This window comes from Heptranchias perlo, chromosome 36, assembly GCF_035084215.1.
Source record: "Heptranchias perlo isolate sHepPer1 chromosome 36, sHepPer1.hap1, whole genome shotgun sequence".
Classification (NCBI taxonomy): domain Eukaryota; kingdom Metazoa; phylum Chordata; class Chondrichthyes; order Hexanchiformes; family Hexanchidae; genus Heptranchias; species Heptranchias perlo.
In genome coordinates, this window is record NC_090360.1 from 3,607,500 (window position 1) to 3,628,356 (window position 20,857).

Sequence of the window (20,857 nt, forward strand, 5' to 3'; positions counted from 1 at the left end):
GCAATGGATGACAAATAATATCCTGTTGCATGTGGAAGTTGAACAAATTAGAAAGAACGGCAGATTACATAAATCCAAAGTCCAAATAGGAACAGCTGTCATCCCACAAGAATAATCACACTGAACAGTTTCTTTAAGAGATTCACGCTCTGGGCAGTCAGCTGATCTTACCCCACTCTGCTGCATAAAAGATCGTCTCCTTTCCCAGAGCAAGCACTATTCAAATTCCAAATAACAAAGGCTGCTGAACCCTGAAAAGTAAATAAGAAGCTTTTCCAAGTCACACGAGATCAGAGAACTTGGTTGGTCGAGCTTTTAAAGCAATGGTTGAACTTCTTTCAAAGATGGCACAAAAACATACCTACAGGTGGTAATTCCATGTTGTTCCTTATTCAGCTTCCACATACAATTAGAATTACACCAAAGCAGTACAGAAAATGGCAGTGGAATTCCAAAGATTTGAATGTTTTGGCCAGCTTGGAGATCAGCATTTATTGTCATCAGCTAAATAATGCTGAGCAAAAGAATGTATACCACGCCAAATTGCTACAGATGGTGATGAAGGGAACCACCCACATGTTGATCCAAGAAGTGGACACAAACATATGAAAAATGAACTTGAGCTTTCCCTACTGCTTCCCTCCCTACCAAAGAATGACACAAGGACTCACACTTCATCGCAAACTTCAATGGCAATAGATTTACTAAAAATCTTATTTTTTCCACTGATCAAAGAAAGAACTTGCATTTATATAGCACATTTCACAATCTCAGGACGTCCCAAAGTGCTTTACAGTCAATGAAGTACTTTTGAAGTGCAGTCACTGTTGTAATATAGGGTAATTGCCAAATAAATTTGGATGGATTGCTTGTACAGATTTCACTACAGATGTGGAGAGTTCCCAACAAGTGGAGCTTTCAGTCCAATATACCCAGATTCCTGCTCAGGGGAATTGGAGCTTTAAATTGGACACATTTACCATGTCTTATATGGACATGGAGAACAACTGGCAAGTCACAGAATAATAGAATGATACAGCACGGAAGGAGGTTATTCATCCCATTGTGCCTGTGCCGGCTCTTTGAAAGAGCTATCCAATTAGTCCCACTCCCCTGTTCTTTCCCAAGAGCCCTTCAAATTTTTCCCCTTCAAGTATTTATTCAATTCCCTTTTGAAAGTTATCATTGAATCTGCTTCCACCACCCTTTCAGGCAGTGCATTCCAGATCATAACAACTCGCTGCATTAAAAAAAAATCCTGTTGCCGCCTCTGGTTCTTTTGCCAATTACTTTAAATCCGTGTCCTCTGGTTACCAACCCTTCTGCCAGTTTCTCCTTATTTACTCTATCAAAAGCCTTCATGATTTTGAAAGTCCGAAGATGACTGTGTTAACAGGAACCTTTAGATGTCCAAGGCACATAATGGAACCAACATTGTCCATGAGCTACCACAACTACCTGGAACAAATATTACCAGATGATTTTGGGAAGCTGGAAAATCAAAAAATATGACCAACAGATGCATCCACTAGATCGAGTATTGCTCCTTTGCTTGCAGTACTCTGTGCCTGTAACTGAACTCTGAGCTGGGAAGCAATCATGGAATTATACTAATCAGAAATATGTGTTGAGTCAATATTCTAACTAAGCCTCACAGCTCAGAACTGAGGAAATATTTGGAATAGAGACCTTTCCACATGTCCTCCTCAGAGATGACAAGGAAGTTTGTTAGCTCCACTGCAAAATAACTGCTCACTTCCAGCAACTCAGCATGTTAGCTCCCCTAACATCAGGCAGTATTCCAGGGCAAAGGGGGTAACAGCTATTTAAATGATCACAAGTTAAGAGAAGTTTTCGATGGCTGATGGAATCATACTAATCAAGGCCCGATGACGTCCCATTGACCAATATGTTTTTTATTTCACTTGCAAAAAGAATAGTGGTAATGGTTGGCCAGTTACCAAGTCTGGGTCACAGCCATTTAGGGCTTTGTTTAGGAGTCAACCTAAATTCAGAGCTGTTCTGATGCCAAAGCTGTTGTTTCAAGCAGTGGGGGAGACAATATAATTGCTTAAGTGTCAGCCCAGGAGCAAGATCCACCCATCATTTGATCAATACTCACACTCCGAACATCAAGCCAGAGAGTGAATCCAGAAGGTTAGGGCAACCTATGCTGGGGAAGATTTTCAAGCACCTAGATGATATCCATTGCATCCTCCCAGACTGTGTGAGCTTATATAAAACACAACTGTGAGGAAGCAGTCCTGTGACCATTTCCTGATCGCCTGCGTCCCAGCACTTGATTAACTATATTAATAACATCTCCACACTGACTGGCTACTTTTTTCTTTCCCTCTGAGGGATATATTTTCTTCCACATCATCTGAGAAAATGTCCATTTGACTTGCTTTTTTTTTCTTAGCACCAGAAAGATATTGTCTCATTCTACACTTCAGTTCCACCTCGTCAGTCTTCTGTTTGGAGCCTTGTTCTGCCAGTGACATAAGTTTCACAAACTGCATATACCTCATAGTTCAATAGTTTATTTTCAATGCTTCATGGTCTGGTACGGAAATGTTTCAACTTACCTTTCAACAACTTCTTATCTGAACCTTCTATAATCATTTCCTCTCTTTACCCTGAACATTATTTCCTTTCCATTTCTTGGTCTGCAATAATTATTTGCTCCTGTTTGTCTACCAAAGCCTTAGCCCCTCCCTCCAACAAATCTTTCAAATTAATCCCAAATACTGCTTTCACATCAGCAGGTGCACAATGGCAGGGTCAGATTGTAGGTTTCAATAAAAAGGAAGTAACATTTTGTTTTAAAATAGAAAAATGTAGTAATTCAAGCAAAGTATTCAACTCTTTCAGTAAATATAGGTTTTTACCCTGGGGTGAATCCAAGATCTGCTCTCAAAATTCTAATTATAATCAATGTAAATGAAGCCCACTTTTAGTTAATGTCCTTAAATTGCGCACTCAACTTATATTTAAATTTCTACATTGGTTAAAAAGACACACAGATTATGGTCAAAGCAAACTTTTACACACACACACACACACACACACACACACACACACACACAGAGATGGAATTGGGCTTAATAACTCAACATTCCTCAAAGGGGATTACTGATGGCTGGCAGCACTATGCTGTACATTATCCTTCAACAAATGAGCCCCATGTGGCTCAATCTGAAGGAGATATTCAGTCATATTATGCTGAAACAGTATCACAAAAGTAGTATAGTAACCACTGCAAGAAAAATTAAAATGAATGTTATAGCTGAAGAGACATTTCTCAGCAACAGTCACATTCTCAACATCAATATGGCACACTCAGTGCCTGAGAGTCAACAGTGAATTTTGAGCGTATCAGTTAAGACACGATATAGTCAGCTTGTTGTGCTTGTTGCTGACTTGGAAATTAATACACATTCCAATCTGAAAATTTCCCTCATAAAAAGCAATTAAACTCTGATTGATCCAAGCATTTCTTTATTTACAACAATTAGACTTTAAAGGGGCAAGTCAGCTTAAACACAGATCTAGCGAGATCTAAACAGATCTTGAATAACAAATTATGCTCCTTTCATTATAAATCAGTTTACCATCCAGCTTTTAATGTGAGCAATGAGATGAGTGAGTGCTGATTACATGCACGTACATACATATATAACACACACACAAAATGGAGCACTGACCTGTTGAATATATCAACAGAACCAAAATTTTGGCCCGCTGCTAGTCTCTTGTATAACATTTTTCTGATATATCAAACTGATTTTTGTGGCTCCAGTTACACTCACTTGTTCTCCATGGTTTTAAATTAATTCAGCAAATGAAGGAGCAGTACTGAGACCAATGCTGCTGGGCCCACCACATCCAAACAAACAAGTGCAGAAGTAGAGAGAACAATTACTGTTTGTCAGCATACCAAACAGTCAGCAGAAGGAGTTGGAGTTGGAGAGGGCAGCAGGCCAGTGCTGGACAGTAATGAGGAGGTCTATTGCACCACTTATTCTGGGAGAGTTGGGCCACCAACAAGGAGAAAGGGAGGCTAACTGGAGAACAAGGAGAAAAAATTTGAATATTTCAAAGTCTCAACATATTGTTGCTTTTGGGCAGCCTCTTCATTTCAATACATGGAGACTCCACTGTATATTTCAAACAAATTTTAAACTGAAAAAGAGGATTCAAACAAATGTAAAACCTTCCTGCCCCTTTGTACTTTTACTATTTTTGATCAACATGCTGGAGTTTTCCATGGAGACTCACTAAAAAAAAATCACTTGATTTCCCAGTGTCTCTTAAAAATTCCCAGATCTGTACAAAACAGTGATTCTTATAAAATACTGTACATAGTTATCAATAGAAAAATCAAGCAAAAGCACAAAATTAAATTTGTCTGCAAGGAGAGTGCACCTTTCAACCAGTGCACATTCCACTTTACAGGAAGATTTAAGTTAATAATCTTCCAAAAAAAAATCTTCAAAACAATTTTGGCCTTAATGTACTGTTGCATGATAGTAATTAATGCTTGTTTTTCTGTGAAAAGTAGGTTATCACAAGAGATGAGCACAGAAGTAATGTTGCAGATCTCCAAATTCGGCCATTTCAAATTAATTTTGAGAAAACCATAAATTTGATCCAATTCAGATCACCTTTTCCTTTCTAACACACCATACAGACATCACATGTTTAACTTTCATGTGCATTCTGTTCCTCTTTAAAATAATGGAAGGATTAGATTCAGTCAATGTGTCTAAGCTATTTACGTTATATCGATGAGGTAGGACCAGGGTTGTGTAAGCATAGAACTCGGTTAGATGATATCAGGAGTATTTCTTTTCACAGGGAGTAGTCAACCTGTGAAACAAGTTGGCAGCTCATCAAATCCACTGCGAACACTCAAAGGGGAGCTGGACAAGTTTCTCTCCCAGGATTTTTCGCCTCTCCCAGAAGATCGTATGGTTAGTTGGTGGGGAGATTGGAAGGGGGTCAAGGTGTGCCTAAGTTGCACCTTGACAGTATGGGACAGGTTGAATGGACCAGCTAGTCTTTTCCTGTCCTTCATTTTTCTATGTTCAAACTCAGTATTGTCCTAATCTACCTCTCTACAGCTACCGCAGCAAGTCATACCATTAAATCAGAGAGTTGGCTTCCCACAACAGCAGTTCTTTGGGAATGAAAGGCAATTTCTTAATATTCAACTGTTGTGTGCAATCACGCAAACAGTCCAACAGAGTATTTCTTCATCACTTCATTGGTTTCCCGAGTGAACAAATTAGGCTTTTCCCTTCCCTCCTCCCCCCAAAAAAATTCTCTTTCTGGATTCAAAGTAAATAGTGCTTTGCTTGCATAGCCCTTACAGCCCTATAATAGCTGATTTCTCACACCAAGCCTTTTAAAAAGCATTTATAGTGGGTTTTTTTTAATATTGCAGGTTCAGAAAATCCAAATTTCTTTCGCTGGAATCAAAGTAATCAGCTGATCCCCATCTGGGGGCTGTGAAAGTGATTCAAAATGTGATGAGAAGAAAAATACACGCAGACAAGTAAATGTCATTGTAAATTGAAAATAGCCTTGTGTAAATTTACTGAAAGCATTTTTTGACAATTAAAATCCACACTAAAACATTTAGGGAAAGGAAAACACATAATTTGATATCTTGAATGTGAAGCTTCCCACTATCCTCCCCATCCCCTCTCCGAAAAGTGTACGGTACGAAAGTGAGTCATTTAATTGCACTATAAGTAGTTTATCTTCCATTTGACCCATTGTCTAAGCTACCAGCAACAACATTAAGCTACCTAAAATGCTGAGGAAAACTGTGTGCTGTATGTCAAAGCACGAATGTCCCATTTGTTTCAGGACTGCTTAACTATAAATCAGATATATAGTTGAAAAGATGGTCCCTTCCTGCACAGAAATAAGACAAAATTTTCTTCAAAGAAAACGATCTCAATTATCTCAGGCAATAGCAATAGTATTAATGTATTTTTCCTGGCAATCATGTGCATTTTAACAAAGACATCGCTCAGGTGGACCAGGAGTTACTGACTATGGGGAAACACAAAGTCCGGACATACTCAGCTGAAAGTGGTCGTAATGAAGGACAAGGTAAAAATTGAATAAGGAAGTGCCCTAGGTTCAGACCTAAAATCCCAACACCAGAAACCTGCTCATCTTAGTTGTGCCATCATGGCGTCAGTGAGAGAAGGTCAGAAATTTCTGCACAATGTGGGAAGAAGAAAATCAAGAGACCGAGTCGCACCAGGCCATTTTCGTGCACCTCCTGGTCATAAACTGCAGAGTAACATATGCAGAGACCCTCTTGACCAGAGTATAGTGCACTGTCCTGAACTTGAAAAGGAAGGACAGGATTATTCACAACCATTAAAAGGAAAAAGCATCTGGGAAAATTTCCAAGTAATGATTTGGAAACTGGCTTGCTTCACAATAGCAACATTTGATGAAGAAGTGGGTATAAAAATACTGCAAACCCTCATTATTAAATATGGCAGGCATTTTTAAGAGCTGGCAAGAGATAAATGCTGCTTTTTCAAAAGGAATCCTACTAGAACAAGGACCATATCTTCTAATCAAAAGCAAAATACTGCAGATGCTGGAAATCTGAAATAAAAACAGAAAATGCTGGAGGAGCTCAGAAAGTCAGACAGCATCTGTGGAGAAAGAAACAGAGTTAACGTTTCAGGTCGAAGACCTTTCGCCAGAACTGGAAGATGTTAAAGAGTTAGCGTTTTTAAGCAAGTACAGAGCCAGGGAAAGGTTGGGGGGGAGGGGGGAAGAAGGGGAGAAAAGAACAAAAGGGAAGATCTGTGATAGACACCATCATCCCTTTTGTTATTTAATCACTCCTGCCCTTTACTCTATCACAGACCTTCCCTTTTGTTCTTCCCTTCCCCCCTTTCCCTGGCTCTGTACTGGCTTAAAAACTTAAATTCTTTAACATCTTCCAGTTCTGACGAAAGGTCTTCGACCTGAAACGTTAACTCTTGTTTCTTTCTCCACAGATGCTGCCTGACTTGCTGAGCTTCTCCAGCATTTTCTGTTTTTATTTCCATATCTTCTAATTACAAATTAAAACATATTTTCGTGACCAGCCTCAGAAATTCAAGATGGCTGGATCCCTTGGAGAACTGAAGGACTGTTCTGTGCTCAAAAATGTAATAGTGATAGTTATAAACTCAGCAGCAGAACATTTTGTGATTAATTTACTCACCTATCAATCCATATGACAGGAACTTGTTAACAGACGTTAGTGCCAACCCTGTGATAGGTCCAGTTGTATCTTCTGATCTGATCACCTCCAGGAAAGGTCGAAGGAAAACATTTGGTTCTATTTCTGAGAGCTCTGCAAGAGAAAAGGAAACCAAGTTTGATAATATGCTGCACATCAAATCGAAGACTGGACCTATTGTGAAACACCCATATACTGGAACAAATATCCTTCTACACACACGGTTTGTAATATACCCTGCTCATTCAGTTACTCTATAATTCTTCATCCTGTACTTTGCACCAGGAACAGATCTTAAGCACCTCCTCCGAGGCATTTACCTTACTTCTTCCTTCTGATGAAATTTCCTTTTTCGTAATGTGATGTACACAATGTATATAATTTTTTTTTATAGCACCTTATCAAATCTCTTAAAAATCTCAAAGGGCTTCACAGAAAATCAATGGTCATTATGTGGACAAATGCAGCAATCATTCTGCACCCAGCAAGACCCCACAAACAATGCAATGAACGACCATTTGATCTGTTTTCAATGTTGAGCGAGGGAGGAATGTTGGCAAGGACACTGGGAGTACACCCTGCTCTTCAAGTAGAGCCCTGGGATCTTTAATGTCAATCTGAACCACCAGTAGAGACAGAAAGGGCCTCGATTTAAGGTATCATCTGAAGGACAACACCTCCAACAATGCAGCACTCCCTTGGTACTGCACTGGAATGTCAACCTAGTTTATACATTCAAGTCCTGGAGTGGAGCTTGCAATAACAACTTTCTGACAAGAGTGCTACCAAGTGAGGCAGGAAAGACATGAGAAAATTGTGATAATAAATGCATTTTTAAAATGTCAATACTAACATATTTAAATCAGCACAAATAAAAACACCATAAATTCAGTTACGCACAATTCCGTTTTGCAGCCGACAACATGCCATATATGATTTGATGAACTGTGAGATGTTATTTGTTCCCAACATTTGCAATGAAACCCAAATTTAGAAGAAAAATACACTTTTTAAATAATTAAAAAATACAAACTGGTAAAGAGTGGCTGATCAAAAGACAATCATTGTTGCACAGATTGAAAAATTATTACAAACATAATGAACAAGACAAATACAACAATTATTGTGCACCTGTCCAGCGTGCAAGAGTTAATCTACAAGAGATCCTTTCACATCACAAAAATTTAAATAGGCACATTTTTCCTGCAATTGTCTATTTAATGTACAGTACATAATAAGTTAGCTTTAAAAAAAAACTTCAATTTCGTTGAATTCTCATAATATTGCAGTGTAAACTAAGCTTTATTTTCCCCAGAGGGGTTACTGGCATTTACATTTGGAGATATCAGCCAGTCATGGGGTTTGGACTTAGCCGCATTGAATGTCCCTGCCCCAGAAGAGTTTGAGTGAATAACAGATGTGTTCTGGTCCATTAATTTGTGTGGCATTTAAAGCAGCTATATACCATCATCGGTGATTTGATGTCTAGACCGCACCTGAACAATCTGACAATAAAAATTCTGTCGCATTCAAACTTTGTTCACATTTACATACAGCTTGCTAACATTTTTAAGACTGCCACTCTGGTATCAGAAGTCAGTTAGACTATCTCCTCACATCTTATTTACGGTATCACAGTGACCTTTACATTGAATTCTGAAAGAGCGGACAAAGTGGTGCCCACTGGCACAATGCATTGAAGCCTCATGCGCTGCACAAAAGAACGAATGGATGCAGGTTCGTATTCAGAACCCTTCAAATGGTGAGTCACTGAAACCAGCTGTATGACAGAGCAGAAGCCAGTCACTTCAAAATAATGAAAAAGTGGGAATGAAGGGTAGAGCCACCTAGGAGCACATCTCCCACCTGCCTTATCCACAAATAATGCAGTGAGACCCAAGCGATGGGAAGAGAAAAACGCCTTAAAAAAAGGCACCCTCAAAGAACACAATTACATCAGCATGGTATTAAAATCACAATTAAAACAAAATGAGAGAGAAAAGCAATGCCGTAGCCATCAAACAATTCAGCATGAGTAGGGCAAAAAGCAAAACATGCTCATCTCCTGGTACAGGAAGATGTGGAGATGCCGGTGATGGACTGGGGTTGACAATTGTAAACAATTTTACAACACCAAGTTATAGTCCAGCAATTTTATTTTAAATTCACAAGCTTTCGGAGGCTTCCTCCTTCCTCAGGTAAATGTGCACAAACCTGGTTGAAAAGTTACAGAAATCTCATACTAGCACACAAATTCACCAACACTGGATCTTCCTTTCACCTAGTTAAGCTGAATGAGATATGTATATATGATGTGTGTTACAAATAATTAACTTTCAGCCAATAAATGCAATACATTTACAGTAAACGAACGGCCTAGGATGCTTCTTTTATCCGCTCTGATTCTTCAGATATGCTCACTGAAGTGTGTGCTGTAAGCTATACCCCTGTGAATGACCGAAAGCTGTAAATTTCAACAGATGTAATCCCCTTAGGAATATAAAACTTTACATTACAGTAAGACGTTTTGACACTTAAACAAAATTCAAGACTCATTTTCTCAGGTGATGGTTATTTTCGTAAGAGCTTGATAATTAACTTGCTGTATGGGAAAATATAGTGTCAAAGCACTGAAAAGGCCAATTCTTACAGTAATCATTTTCCTACATCAATTCTATTGACTAAGCCTTTCATCATGGGCTTGATTTTGTTACTAAGTAGAGGGCTTAAGGTCAATCCGTCAGTTTCTTTGCAAACTAACACATGAAAAACTGATATGTAGCATCAGGAAGCAAATGTTGATGTGCATTTTCAAACTATGTCTGTTGTTCAATCATGAATTTTGCATTCTGCGTACTATCAGTATCTGAAGATCCTTTGCATGTCTCTAAGTTGTGCACTTCTTGGGTTACAGCAACATGAAAATCACAGTTACAGGGACAAGTTGGGCTTGAACACTGTAAGCTCTCAGGAAAAATCAGCTACCCACCACAATAATGAATTACTTCATTGACACAATCAGGTATGTCCTACATTTGCACATGTGTACATATAATACCAAATGAAGAATCAAAATTGCCTGATGATCCCATGGCTCCTGGCAGGAAAAAAATATAATTTGTTTAGAGAAGCTGGGATTGTTCTCCTTAGAGCAGAGACGGTGAAGGCAAGGTTTAATAGAGGTGTTGAAAATTATGAGGGGTTTTGATAAAGTAGAGAGGGAGAAACTGTTGCCACTGGCAGGAGGGTCGATAACCAGAGGTCACAGGTATAAGATTTTTTTTTAAATCGAGGGGGTAAATGTGAATTTTTTTTAGGCAGTGAGTTGTTATGATCTGGAATGCATTACCTGAAAAGGACAGTGGAAGCAGATTCAATAGTAACTTTCAAAAGAGAATTGGATATATACTTGAAAAGGAGAAATTTGCAGGGCTATGGGGAAAGAGCTGGGGAGTGGGGCTTCTTAAATAGCTCCTTCAAAGAACCGGCACAGGCATGATGGACCGAATAGCCTTCATTCTGTGCCGAATGGCCTTCATTCTGTGCCGTGTCAAATTTTGTTTGATGACGCTCCTGTGAAGCGCGTTGGGATGTTTTACGACATTAAAGGCACTATATAAATGCAAGTTGTTGTTGTATGATTCTATATTATGATAACAATAAGGGTGAATTTACACCACAACTAGTGTTGGTGTGAAGCAGTTTTGCTTGACACTATGCCACTGCTCTATTGTAAATGCAGCCTGAATCCAGAGTGAAGCGGAGTAAGGCTCTCTGGAGGACAACATCTCACTCTGCATTGCTTCAGAGTCAGTTTGGGCCTTAACTACACAAATTTAATGTTGGTGCGAAGCTAAAACTGCTTTAAACCAATGCTAAACTTCCAGTGTTAATAACCATCGCCGAATCCCCCACCATCAACATCCTGGGGGGGGGGTCACCATTGACCAGGAACTTAACAGGACCAGCCATATAAATACTGTGGCTACAAAAGCAGGTCAGAGGCTGGGTATTCTGTGGCGAGTGACTCACCTCCTGACTCACCAAAGCCTTTCCACCATCTCCAAGGCACAAGTCAGGAGTGTGATGGAATACTCTCCACTTGCCTGGATGAGTGCTGCTTCAACTATCCAGGACAAAGCAGCCCGCTTGATTGGTACCCTATCCACCACCCAAGACATTCACTCCCTTCACCACGGGCGCACTGTGGCTGCAGTGTGCACCATCCACAGGATGCAATGCAGCAACTCGCCAAGGCTTCTTCGACAGCACCTCCCAAACCCGTGACCTCTACCACCTAGAAGGACAAGAGCAGCAGGCACATGGGAACAACACCACCTGCACGTTCCCCTCCAAGTCACACACCATTCCGACTTGAAAATATATCGCCGTTCCTTCATCGTCGCTGGGTCAAAATCCTGGAACTCCCTTCCTAACAGCACTGTGGGAGAACCTTCACCACACGGACTGCAGCGGTTCAAGGCGGCGGCTCACCACCACCTTCTCAAGGGCAACAAGGGATGGGCAATAAATGTTGGCCTCGCGAGCGACGCCCACATCCCATGAACGAATAAAAAACAAACCCGAAATGTCTTGCAGTAAAGTCCCCGTGAGAACGGGAGTCTGAGAGACATGGCAATGTAATTTTGAATAAATAATCGAAACCTTTTGCTCTTCTCATTGGTTACGTGTATTTCAGGTTTTCAACCTCAAATATTTTTTTTTTAAAAAGAGCAGGAAGTTGTCCCAGAGTCCTGGCCAACATTGCTCATCAATCACACCACCAAAAATGATGAACTGGTCATTTGTCTCATTTGCTGGTCATGGGATCCTGCTATGTGCAAATTGGCTGCCATGTTTGCCTACAATTCAATAAGGCCGACATTCTTAAAGTAATTTGTTGGTTGTGAAACGCATTGGGACAACTCAAAAGGAGCAAGCTCTTCTTTTCATTTGCCTTTCCTTTACCAGTAGCCAATCTCCTGTGGTGCTGCTCACAGACAGTCTGGAATTTGAAGCACAGTTGTGATGTTCAGCTGCTAAGATGAGCTATATTGAACCTGGTCTGTCTCTTTAGGGCCACTGCTCAAGTACTCCCTGTGGTAAGTGGTCTAAATAGGCAATCCAGGTAATTGTAGCTGCTTATGAACTCCTGAAGTGAATTTTAAAGCAATTGCAGCTGCTTGTAAACTGAAATGAAGAGTGAAAAGTATGCTAACTGCAAACTTCATGTTTAGGAATACTGTTGCACAACTCCATGAAACAGTTTTTCTTCTATACATCACACACAGATGATTTTTATTTTTATTTTCACAGTTTTGATCTGGATGATTGTCTTTCAATGAGCCTGTAACATCAAGGCCTGCACGGAGGCTGGAGCAGGCTTCCTCTACTAGAACATTGTGCAACTAACTACGTAGAATGTAAGAAATTATGTTGCAAGTCAGTTTCTGGGAAGGATTTATACACTAGGAATTGGTACAGAAATGCCAAAGTGAGCACGACCTTGGTCAGTTCTCATGAGACATGGTACGCTGCTTTAAAAAAAAGGTGCAAGAACTTAAAAACACAAAGTGAACTGAAACCAAGCCAAATATATCATCCTTTCAGTGAAGCTGGAGAAAAGCTTCCTCCTTCCAAACTATACAGATATAGAGGAAGATTTTGAGCTGCTCGTCACTGAACAGAAAACCCACTTTTCTGTCGTGAGAGACAACATGACAACAAGACGAAAAAGAGTGAGGAGGCTTATACAGAAGGAAATCACTGCTCAAGGCAAGAATGTCTTAAAGTGACAGTGTTCCCCATGATTTCCTTTCCTCCATTTCCTGCCCCCTTCTCTCCACCCCCACACCCGATTGCTATGTCAGCAATATGCTACTTCCACGTCGATATTAAACAAGAAGAAGTGACAGATTTTTACATTTCTCTTTTCTCCTCCTCACAAGTACTACAAAGACTGTCTGAAGTTTGTGGTAAATTTGCTTGTGGCCAGTGCTGATTTTTTTTATCGATAGCAAAGATTTATGTTGACATTTAATGTCAATTAAAATAAGATTTCTTGTCACTCCTTTGTGTGAATGACTTGATAAATCCTTCATTTTACTTTTACGAAGCTATATTAAGCAGGCCCCGTTTAATTTGATGAAAAACATCTCGGGGCTATCAGCTGCTCTAATAACACCCATTTAATGAAAACAGAAAAAGTGCACAGAAAAATATAAAACAGGTAAGAACAACATTCAAGAATTTTGAAACTCACGAATCACCGAATGACCTGATCCTGCTTCATACAGATGGATTGTGACCGCAGTTCTTAAGAAATGAATCCATTAAAAGCCATACATAGCTTAATTGTGCTGAGATGCAATAAAAGACTTCAAAGGCTAATCTGACCTCCTGTGCCAAAGAATTTAAAACCGAACACAAAGCACATTTTCATCAACAGTATGGATACTCAATTTTTCTGCTGCAGATTTGTGGGCCTCTACCACCTTATTATGACACTATTATTTTGGCCTTCTCCGACTTGTGTCAACAGACATACGACCTCATCTGTAGCCTGCACGACAAGACACGCAAGTACACAAGACCTTAAAAGACCCTAAAGTTTGAACAAGAGAACAGCATTTATTGGAAATTTCAAGTCAAAGTTTTAAAAAAGCATTGCTCAATACACTGGAAGTCTTGTTGTCCAAAATCCTCAGGATAGGATATTTTGGATATAATTTTTTTGGGATTATGTCTGATTATTACTTCCACAATGAAAGATGTCAAGAAGAACTGTAGCTGGTGTTCTCATCTGCCTTGTCCGTCCTCCAGTAAATCCGAGCACTCAAATCCTCAGCAGACTGCTGTCTGGTTATATATTTCCAAAGGCCCACACTTCAACAAATTGATGTTGGACAACATCCAATATATACTTCATTTAAAAAAAACAGAAACTAAGAAATTTCGGAGATAGTGTGGCTCTCTATCCTATATTTTCTATGTTTTGTATGCAATGATGATGCGAGGGCCTGTAGTTGAGGCTGAAATTGTAAAACTATGTTCCAAATTAAATACAATTTGAAAAATGCAGCTTTTTGCATGCAGTTTATGATGGATTCAAGTGTTTTGAAGCATAACATTATCAGTCCATTGGCAAGATTCAAACAATTATTAACATGGAGAGCACTGGCAATGATATGAATTAATTTGGATCAAGGCATATGAACTGCAAGAACTTGACCTGAACAAGACTTTAAATACAAGTATAAAAACCTACAAACTTAAAAAGAGGTAATTTTGGTAATTAAATGCTTAAATAATCAAGAATTGTTGTTAAGCAAGACAAATGTAGCAACTGGCAATTCAAAGGATGAATAGGACAGAAATTATCAGCATTTTGATTTTTTTTTTCTTGCCAATGTTCTCCCTTCACCTCCTTGCTGGAGGATAATTGTTGTTGACCAAATTTTCCCCTACCGAGCCCAGGGGTGCTGACGCCAAATGCTGCGTCCCTACCGAGATAAGCTAACTCAGCCCAGATCAGGAATTAAACCAAAGACTTTCCTGCCCTGACTGACTCAGCTAATTCACTGGATAAATCTTCTGCTCATTTCAACTTCAAAACCATTTCAGACGCATGACCCGATAGCAAGCAACATATTCCCATTCAGACATTTCATCGGCATCAATGGACAAGTTTCAATAGTTAAACAGGCTCTTCTTGTAGGTAAGACCATAGAACGCAATAAGAAAATGCCATTAAGCTCAATCCTTTCCTATGTTACAACAGTGACTAACCTGCAAAAGTACTTCATTGGCTGTAAAGTGCTTTGGGACGTCCGGAGGTCGTGAAAGACGTTATATCGTTATATGAATGCAAGTCTTTTTTTCTTTTCACAGGCCACATACAATTTGTCCTGTCAAGGGCTGTGCCCAATTTAGTTTCTTAAGGGAAAAATAGAGTAATGAAAGCTGTCTTTATTTTTCGATTTAAGGATGTGCCTCTGCCACCAGCTCCTGACACGCAGATCTTTTGCAGCTAGCGACAACGCCCAAGTAAACTTGCTGGATTTAATAAGACCAGCAGCCAAAAGAGACATGTTTACTTTAAACTGGACTGCCAGCCTTAGCGAATGTGACAAGGTTACTTTGGTGCCACCATTGGCTGCGCAAGCCTAGCGCATTGGGAGCCAACAGCATTGGCACAACACTAAGCACAATATAAAAGCAGCTACAGTGATCTACCTTAATAAACTTAAATGCAAGTCTCCTCTTCAACTTCAGAACTGCACTACCATTGATAATCATGTCCTCCAGACTATCAGAACCCTACTGGGCTAAAAACAAATGATTGGGTAAAAATGGCAGGAACAGAGATGTTATCGAAAGGGGCGATATTTGTTTATTAAAACCTCTGACATTACATCCAAATTTAGTGCATCGTTAACAAAGTATACAACTGATTTTCAGCCATGTTGGAAAAAACCTTCGATGTACTGATGGATTTCTGTGAAATTTGCAAAAATGCTCGAGAACAATTATAAGGAAGATATGAAGACACGTACCTTATTCTTGTGTAGTTACCTACCTCGGAGAAGTGAATGCCAATACCATATTAATGGTAACACATGTCTATATCTATCTAACTAGATTTGTAATATTTAGTGACTTATGTAAGCTACCTATATAACAGCTGTTAAATGTGTTTAAATTAACTGCATGCATAATGTTAATACTGATTATAGTTCTATTGTATAACTGAAATTAAATTGCCAATAGTTAAAGCCTTGGTGAAATACAAGTATCTTGTATATAATATCAATGACAATTCTGACCAACTGGCTGTTCTATCATATCTTTGCAAAAGCATTTCTAAATTCGGACCATCTTGACATAAGATGCTGTGAAGACCTTTTAAACACAAGATATCTATATACAATTTGGAGAACAAGTTTTAAAGATGCTATGTGGCTCACATATAAGGTGCAGGGGGGGGGGGTAATGGGTGGAGGAGAAACTGTCAATAGTAGATAATGAAGAGCTCGCGAAAGGTCATCACCTCTTAAATATCAAAACTCAGAAAAAAAACCTGCCCACTCTTTTGTGTCTACGAGATATGAAATGATTTCTGCTATATTGATCCACTGCCCAGGGGCTGCATTGTGCACTTTCAGTAGGCTGCCTCGAACAACCTCCCAATCTTCTTCAATATTGGCAGAATAAGACACTACACTTAAAATCAATTTTCAATACCACAGAAAAAAAAGAGATTCAGCAAGACAAACAAGCTAACAATGAGAAACAGCTTTCAAATTCTTATGGTCAAGCACACTGACCTGTGTACAACATTCCTAATGATTTAACAGTCCACAATGAAGCAACTGCTTCAGTGCACTTCTAGAGTGAAGTGGAATTGTCCTCAAAACTTGCCACCCTGTCATTTTAGGGAATTTTTATGTGCTTCATTGAGGGAACCGTGCATGTTTGATACATCTGATCAAACTCCAATTTATACAAACCAAAGGCAAAATAATTTTCTATTGGCTAAACTCTGAATATCATCCAATATCACTGTAATTTTGAAATCAATGAAGGCTGTCAGTGGTTCAGTGTTTTCCTTGAATAAAGGGTCACTCAACAACTTTAGCATCAATCCATCTTTCCCCTTGTATATTCCAACAGGACCGGTATTGTAAAATACAGTGACAAAGGCTTCACTTACACCACAACTGCAGTGTCGGTATGAAGTAGTTTCGCTTTGCACCAACACTGCGGTTATAGTATAAATGCAGCATGAATTCGGAATGAGAGAATGCACAAGACCAGCGTGACACTCCGTGGAAGAGAGAGTATCGCTCCTCTTCCCTCCATTTTCAGATTGTGCCCCGGCTGCATTGATAGTATAACTGGAATATCACTACAAAGTGAAACTGCCTTGCACTGATGCTGCAGTTGGAGAGTAGATAAACCCTTGGTCATCACATTATACATAATGTTGAAAATCTTTCTTTTATTTTTTGCGCATATATTTACATTTACATTTAGCAATTTTCCATAGAGTCCAAAACATACAAAAGGGAATGAACGTAAAGCACAATTTACTAGGAGAATGAAAAATCCTGTAATTCAATGAATTCCTTCGAATAAAGTGAAATACTCAGTGCAGTATAATCTTTTTCAGTACTGTTTAAAGAAGAGTTCTAATCAAGTATTTCCAGTAAGGACTTGACCATTGAATCTCCATGCAATTTTGCAAGAAATATAGTAACCACAGTATATGAATCATGTACTAATATATTCCATGTACCGATATTTTAACAACTAATTTATATTTTACAATCTATAATTTCACACGTTCCAATGAACTAATATGAAGGAATTTTACAAATGCTAAGACATACCTTACTTTGTGAACCATGGTCTGTAAATTCAGAAAATAAAAACAACTTTACAGCCTGACCAATGAAATGACCATAATGAAGATAGCTGTTCAAAGCAGCACATGATAGTGGCATTGGAAACGCAAATACAACTTGACAGATGGCACCAAACTCATCATGCTATTGTATTTGCTTAATCCAATCACAACTGAGCGAATGACTTCTTTTTGAAGAGTCTACTAGATCACATCAGTTCATTTCCCACTACCGCAGTCAACAAAGTTAACTTTTGTATAACGTGATTGTTTCAGAATACCTTTAACAATATGTATACCATCTTATCACGCCAAAACATCTCAAAATGGTGCACACATTGAATCACTTTCAGAGAGACTTTAGGATTGCTGCTCACGTCTTAGTTTGGCATTGCTGTAAAGCTTCCTTTCTCCTCCTCCCCCCTCAGAAATATGCCCTGCCCCTGATTGGGCTTCCAAAGCTTCAAGTCTACTCTATGTGACTGAGACAGGCACAAAGTTCTGAAGCACGTGATCACAATTATTGCATGACAACAAACAAATGCTTTTCCTTTTATTTAATGGAGAACATTAAAAAAGCAAACACCTACTTCAGGGGAAATTATGGAAAACATTTCAAGATAAATTGGAACCGTTTCTGGATAGAAAGGTGCACTGTTTCACCATTGGTGTTGTTACAGTTTGGTAGGAAGAAATGAGTCAGGATGAATGGGAAAATACATTAAAAAACTGTTTAATCTTCAAGTGACTAAAATTGACCAACAATTCTGGAAAAGCCCATCATCCACAGGGGAGGGAGGGAGGGAGGGAGGGAAGGTGAAGCTTTCATTTTCTATAGTGCTTTTCATGACCTCAGGGCATCCCAAATTCCTTTACAGCCAATGAAGTACTTTTGAAGTGTAGTCACTGTTGTAATGTAGGAAACACGTCAGCCAATTTGCACGCAGCAAGATTCCACAAACAGCAATAAAATAAATGACCAGATAATCTGTTTTTTTAATGATGTTGGTTGAGGGATAAATGTTGGCCAGGACACCAGGAGAACTTCCTCGCTCTTCCTCAAATAGTGGTCTAGCATCTTTGAAGGGTTTAACGTCTCATCTGAAAGACGGCACCTTCTAGATTATTTGTTCAAGTCTCTGGGGTAGGGGTTGAATCCACAATCTTCTGACTCAGAAGTAAGAGTGCTACAACTGAAGCAAGGCTGCCACCGAGGAAAAAGTAACAAGAAAACACCAAGGGCATGGAATAACACATGGGAATAGGTGTGAAAAGCAGTTGAAAGGACTGAAATTGTTGGGATCATCACCTCAAAATATACCTTCAAGCAGAACAATATCAATCATTGGTAATTCTAGGATTCTGACTACAACTCAGGAAACCACAGCCTGGATTTTCCAATTGGTGTTATTTTAACACTGGCAGTAACCCATTTAAAATCACTGGGCTACACCCAGCATTAAAACAGCACTAAATCATAAAATCCTAGCTTATTTCAATTAATCCATGAAAGTTTCAGAGAAGGACCTATGGAAGAGATTGAAAAGTAGAGGGGCAAATGTAGTTATGTGAAGGGTAGTAATTTGCAGATGCGAAATATATCGGACTACTCCCATGTCAGTGCAAATATTTCTAATTTAAGAAAATCAATTTTAAAAATGACATGAAAAATGCAAGTTAACAGCTGACCTATTCCAAACCATCACTGCCATAACTGCTGTGATTGTCTGGCGGATGCGAGATTTCAAAATGAAACAGGAAAACCATTTTGTAAAATCATTAGCATTCGCGCCGTTATCATAAAATACCTACTATGTGATGCATCAGTATAATTTAGTGCTGCAGGCAATCTTTCCACACAATGAAGAGGCGTTACATCATTGTAAACACATTATTGTTGACAAACTAAATTGAGCAAACTTGTTACACAAACACTGCTGTTCAAAAATAATGAGCAACCACTAAAATTGGCAGCACAGTTTAACTGTCAATATGCAGCATTTCTGAAGTGAAACCTTATTCAGCATATTCACCTCCTTTGCCTTGATTAATCACCTCATTTTATAATGTTTAATCACCCCCCAACTGGGAGGGGGGGTGCAAATAATGGGACAAGTGGACTAAATAGAGAGCAATTGGGATATATCAGGAAATTGGGTTGACAAGTGGCAGATGTGGTTTCATGTCAATAAGTGCAAAGTGACTAAACTACAGGAAGAGGGCCCTGGGGTGGACTGGTGAATAGCACAATGTGCAGCAACAAAGAAAGCAATCAAGATCCGTGGCAAAATAGCCAGAGGAATAAAACTCAAGTCCCAGGAAGTGATAACAAGATTGTATGAAGCACTAGTCCAGACCACCTTAAGTTGTGTGCACTTTGCTGAAGGAGGGCCATGCCATTATTTGTGATGGGGCATTGGGTATGATAGCCTGTGGTTATTGTATTGGATGTGCAACCCAGAGATCCCGAGTTCAGATCCCACCATGCCAAGTTGTGATACTGAATTCAATAAATCTGGTAATTTGTGGAAAATGACCATTGAAGTCACCAGATTGTCATAAAATCCCAACTGGTTCACTAATAACCTTCAGGGAAGAGTAACTGCCACACAATCTGGTCTGGCCTACTTGTGACTTCATTCCACACTATGTATTTGACTCTTAATACTGATGGGCAATAAATAATGCCTTTCCTACATCTCAAGAAGGGCAATTAATTGATACCATAAAAAGGCACTTGAATAATGAAGATAGGCTTTGGAAATTCAGTGTGTTTACAATGGAGGAATAATGACTTGGGGGAGATCTTATTGAGGATGTTAAATTGAACCCGAACAGTCGATTGACATAACCACAACCTCCACAAAAGAAAGCTTAAGTGGAGGAGGGGTGCGAACAGTTTAAATTTAACTAAATTATACAAAGTGCAATGAACATATGGACCAGACTGTGTGGGAGGTAGTGGTGGCAGATAGTGTTAGTAAATTGAAGGGGAAATTGTATAGATATATAGCAGAGAATGACATTCAGAGGGTACAGCAGGCTGGCTAGATAGACCACAATTCTACATTAGCTTATTAGATAATAGCTCCAATGCCATTTTCCCCCATTATACTCTTGCTCCTTATTGGATGCTCCAGTTTTCTCCAAAATGTGGAGGTGCATTTTGCATGTTCAAGCACACG

General features: G+C 39.2%; 1 protein-coding gene across 3 annotated transcripts in view; it reads right to left on the minus strand.

The window, feature by feature from the left end:
• The window catches only part of gbf1 (golgi brefeldin A resistant guanine nucleotide exchange factor 1), a 186,558-nt gene that overhangs the window by 100,573 nt on the left and 65,128 nt on the right, over positions 1-20,857 (minus strand). For all 3 annotated transcript variants that reach the window (XM_067972404.1, XM_067972405.1, XM_067972403.1), the window contains exon 4: positions 7,250-7,381. In XM_067972404.1, the coding sequence (XP_067828505.1) occupies positions 7,250-7,381 (132 nt within the window). The remainder of the gene's footprint in view (positions 1-7,249; positions 7,382-20,857) is intronic.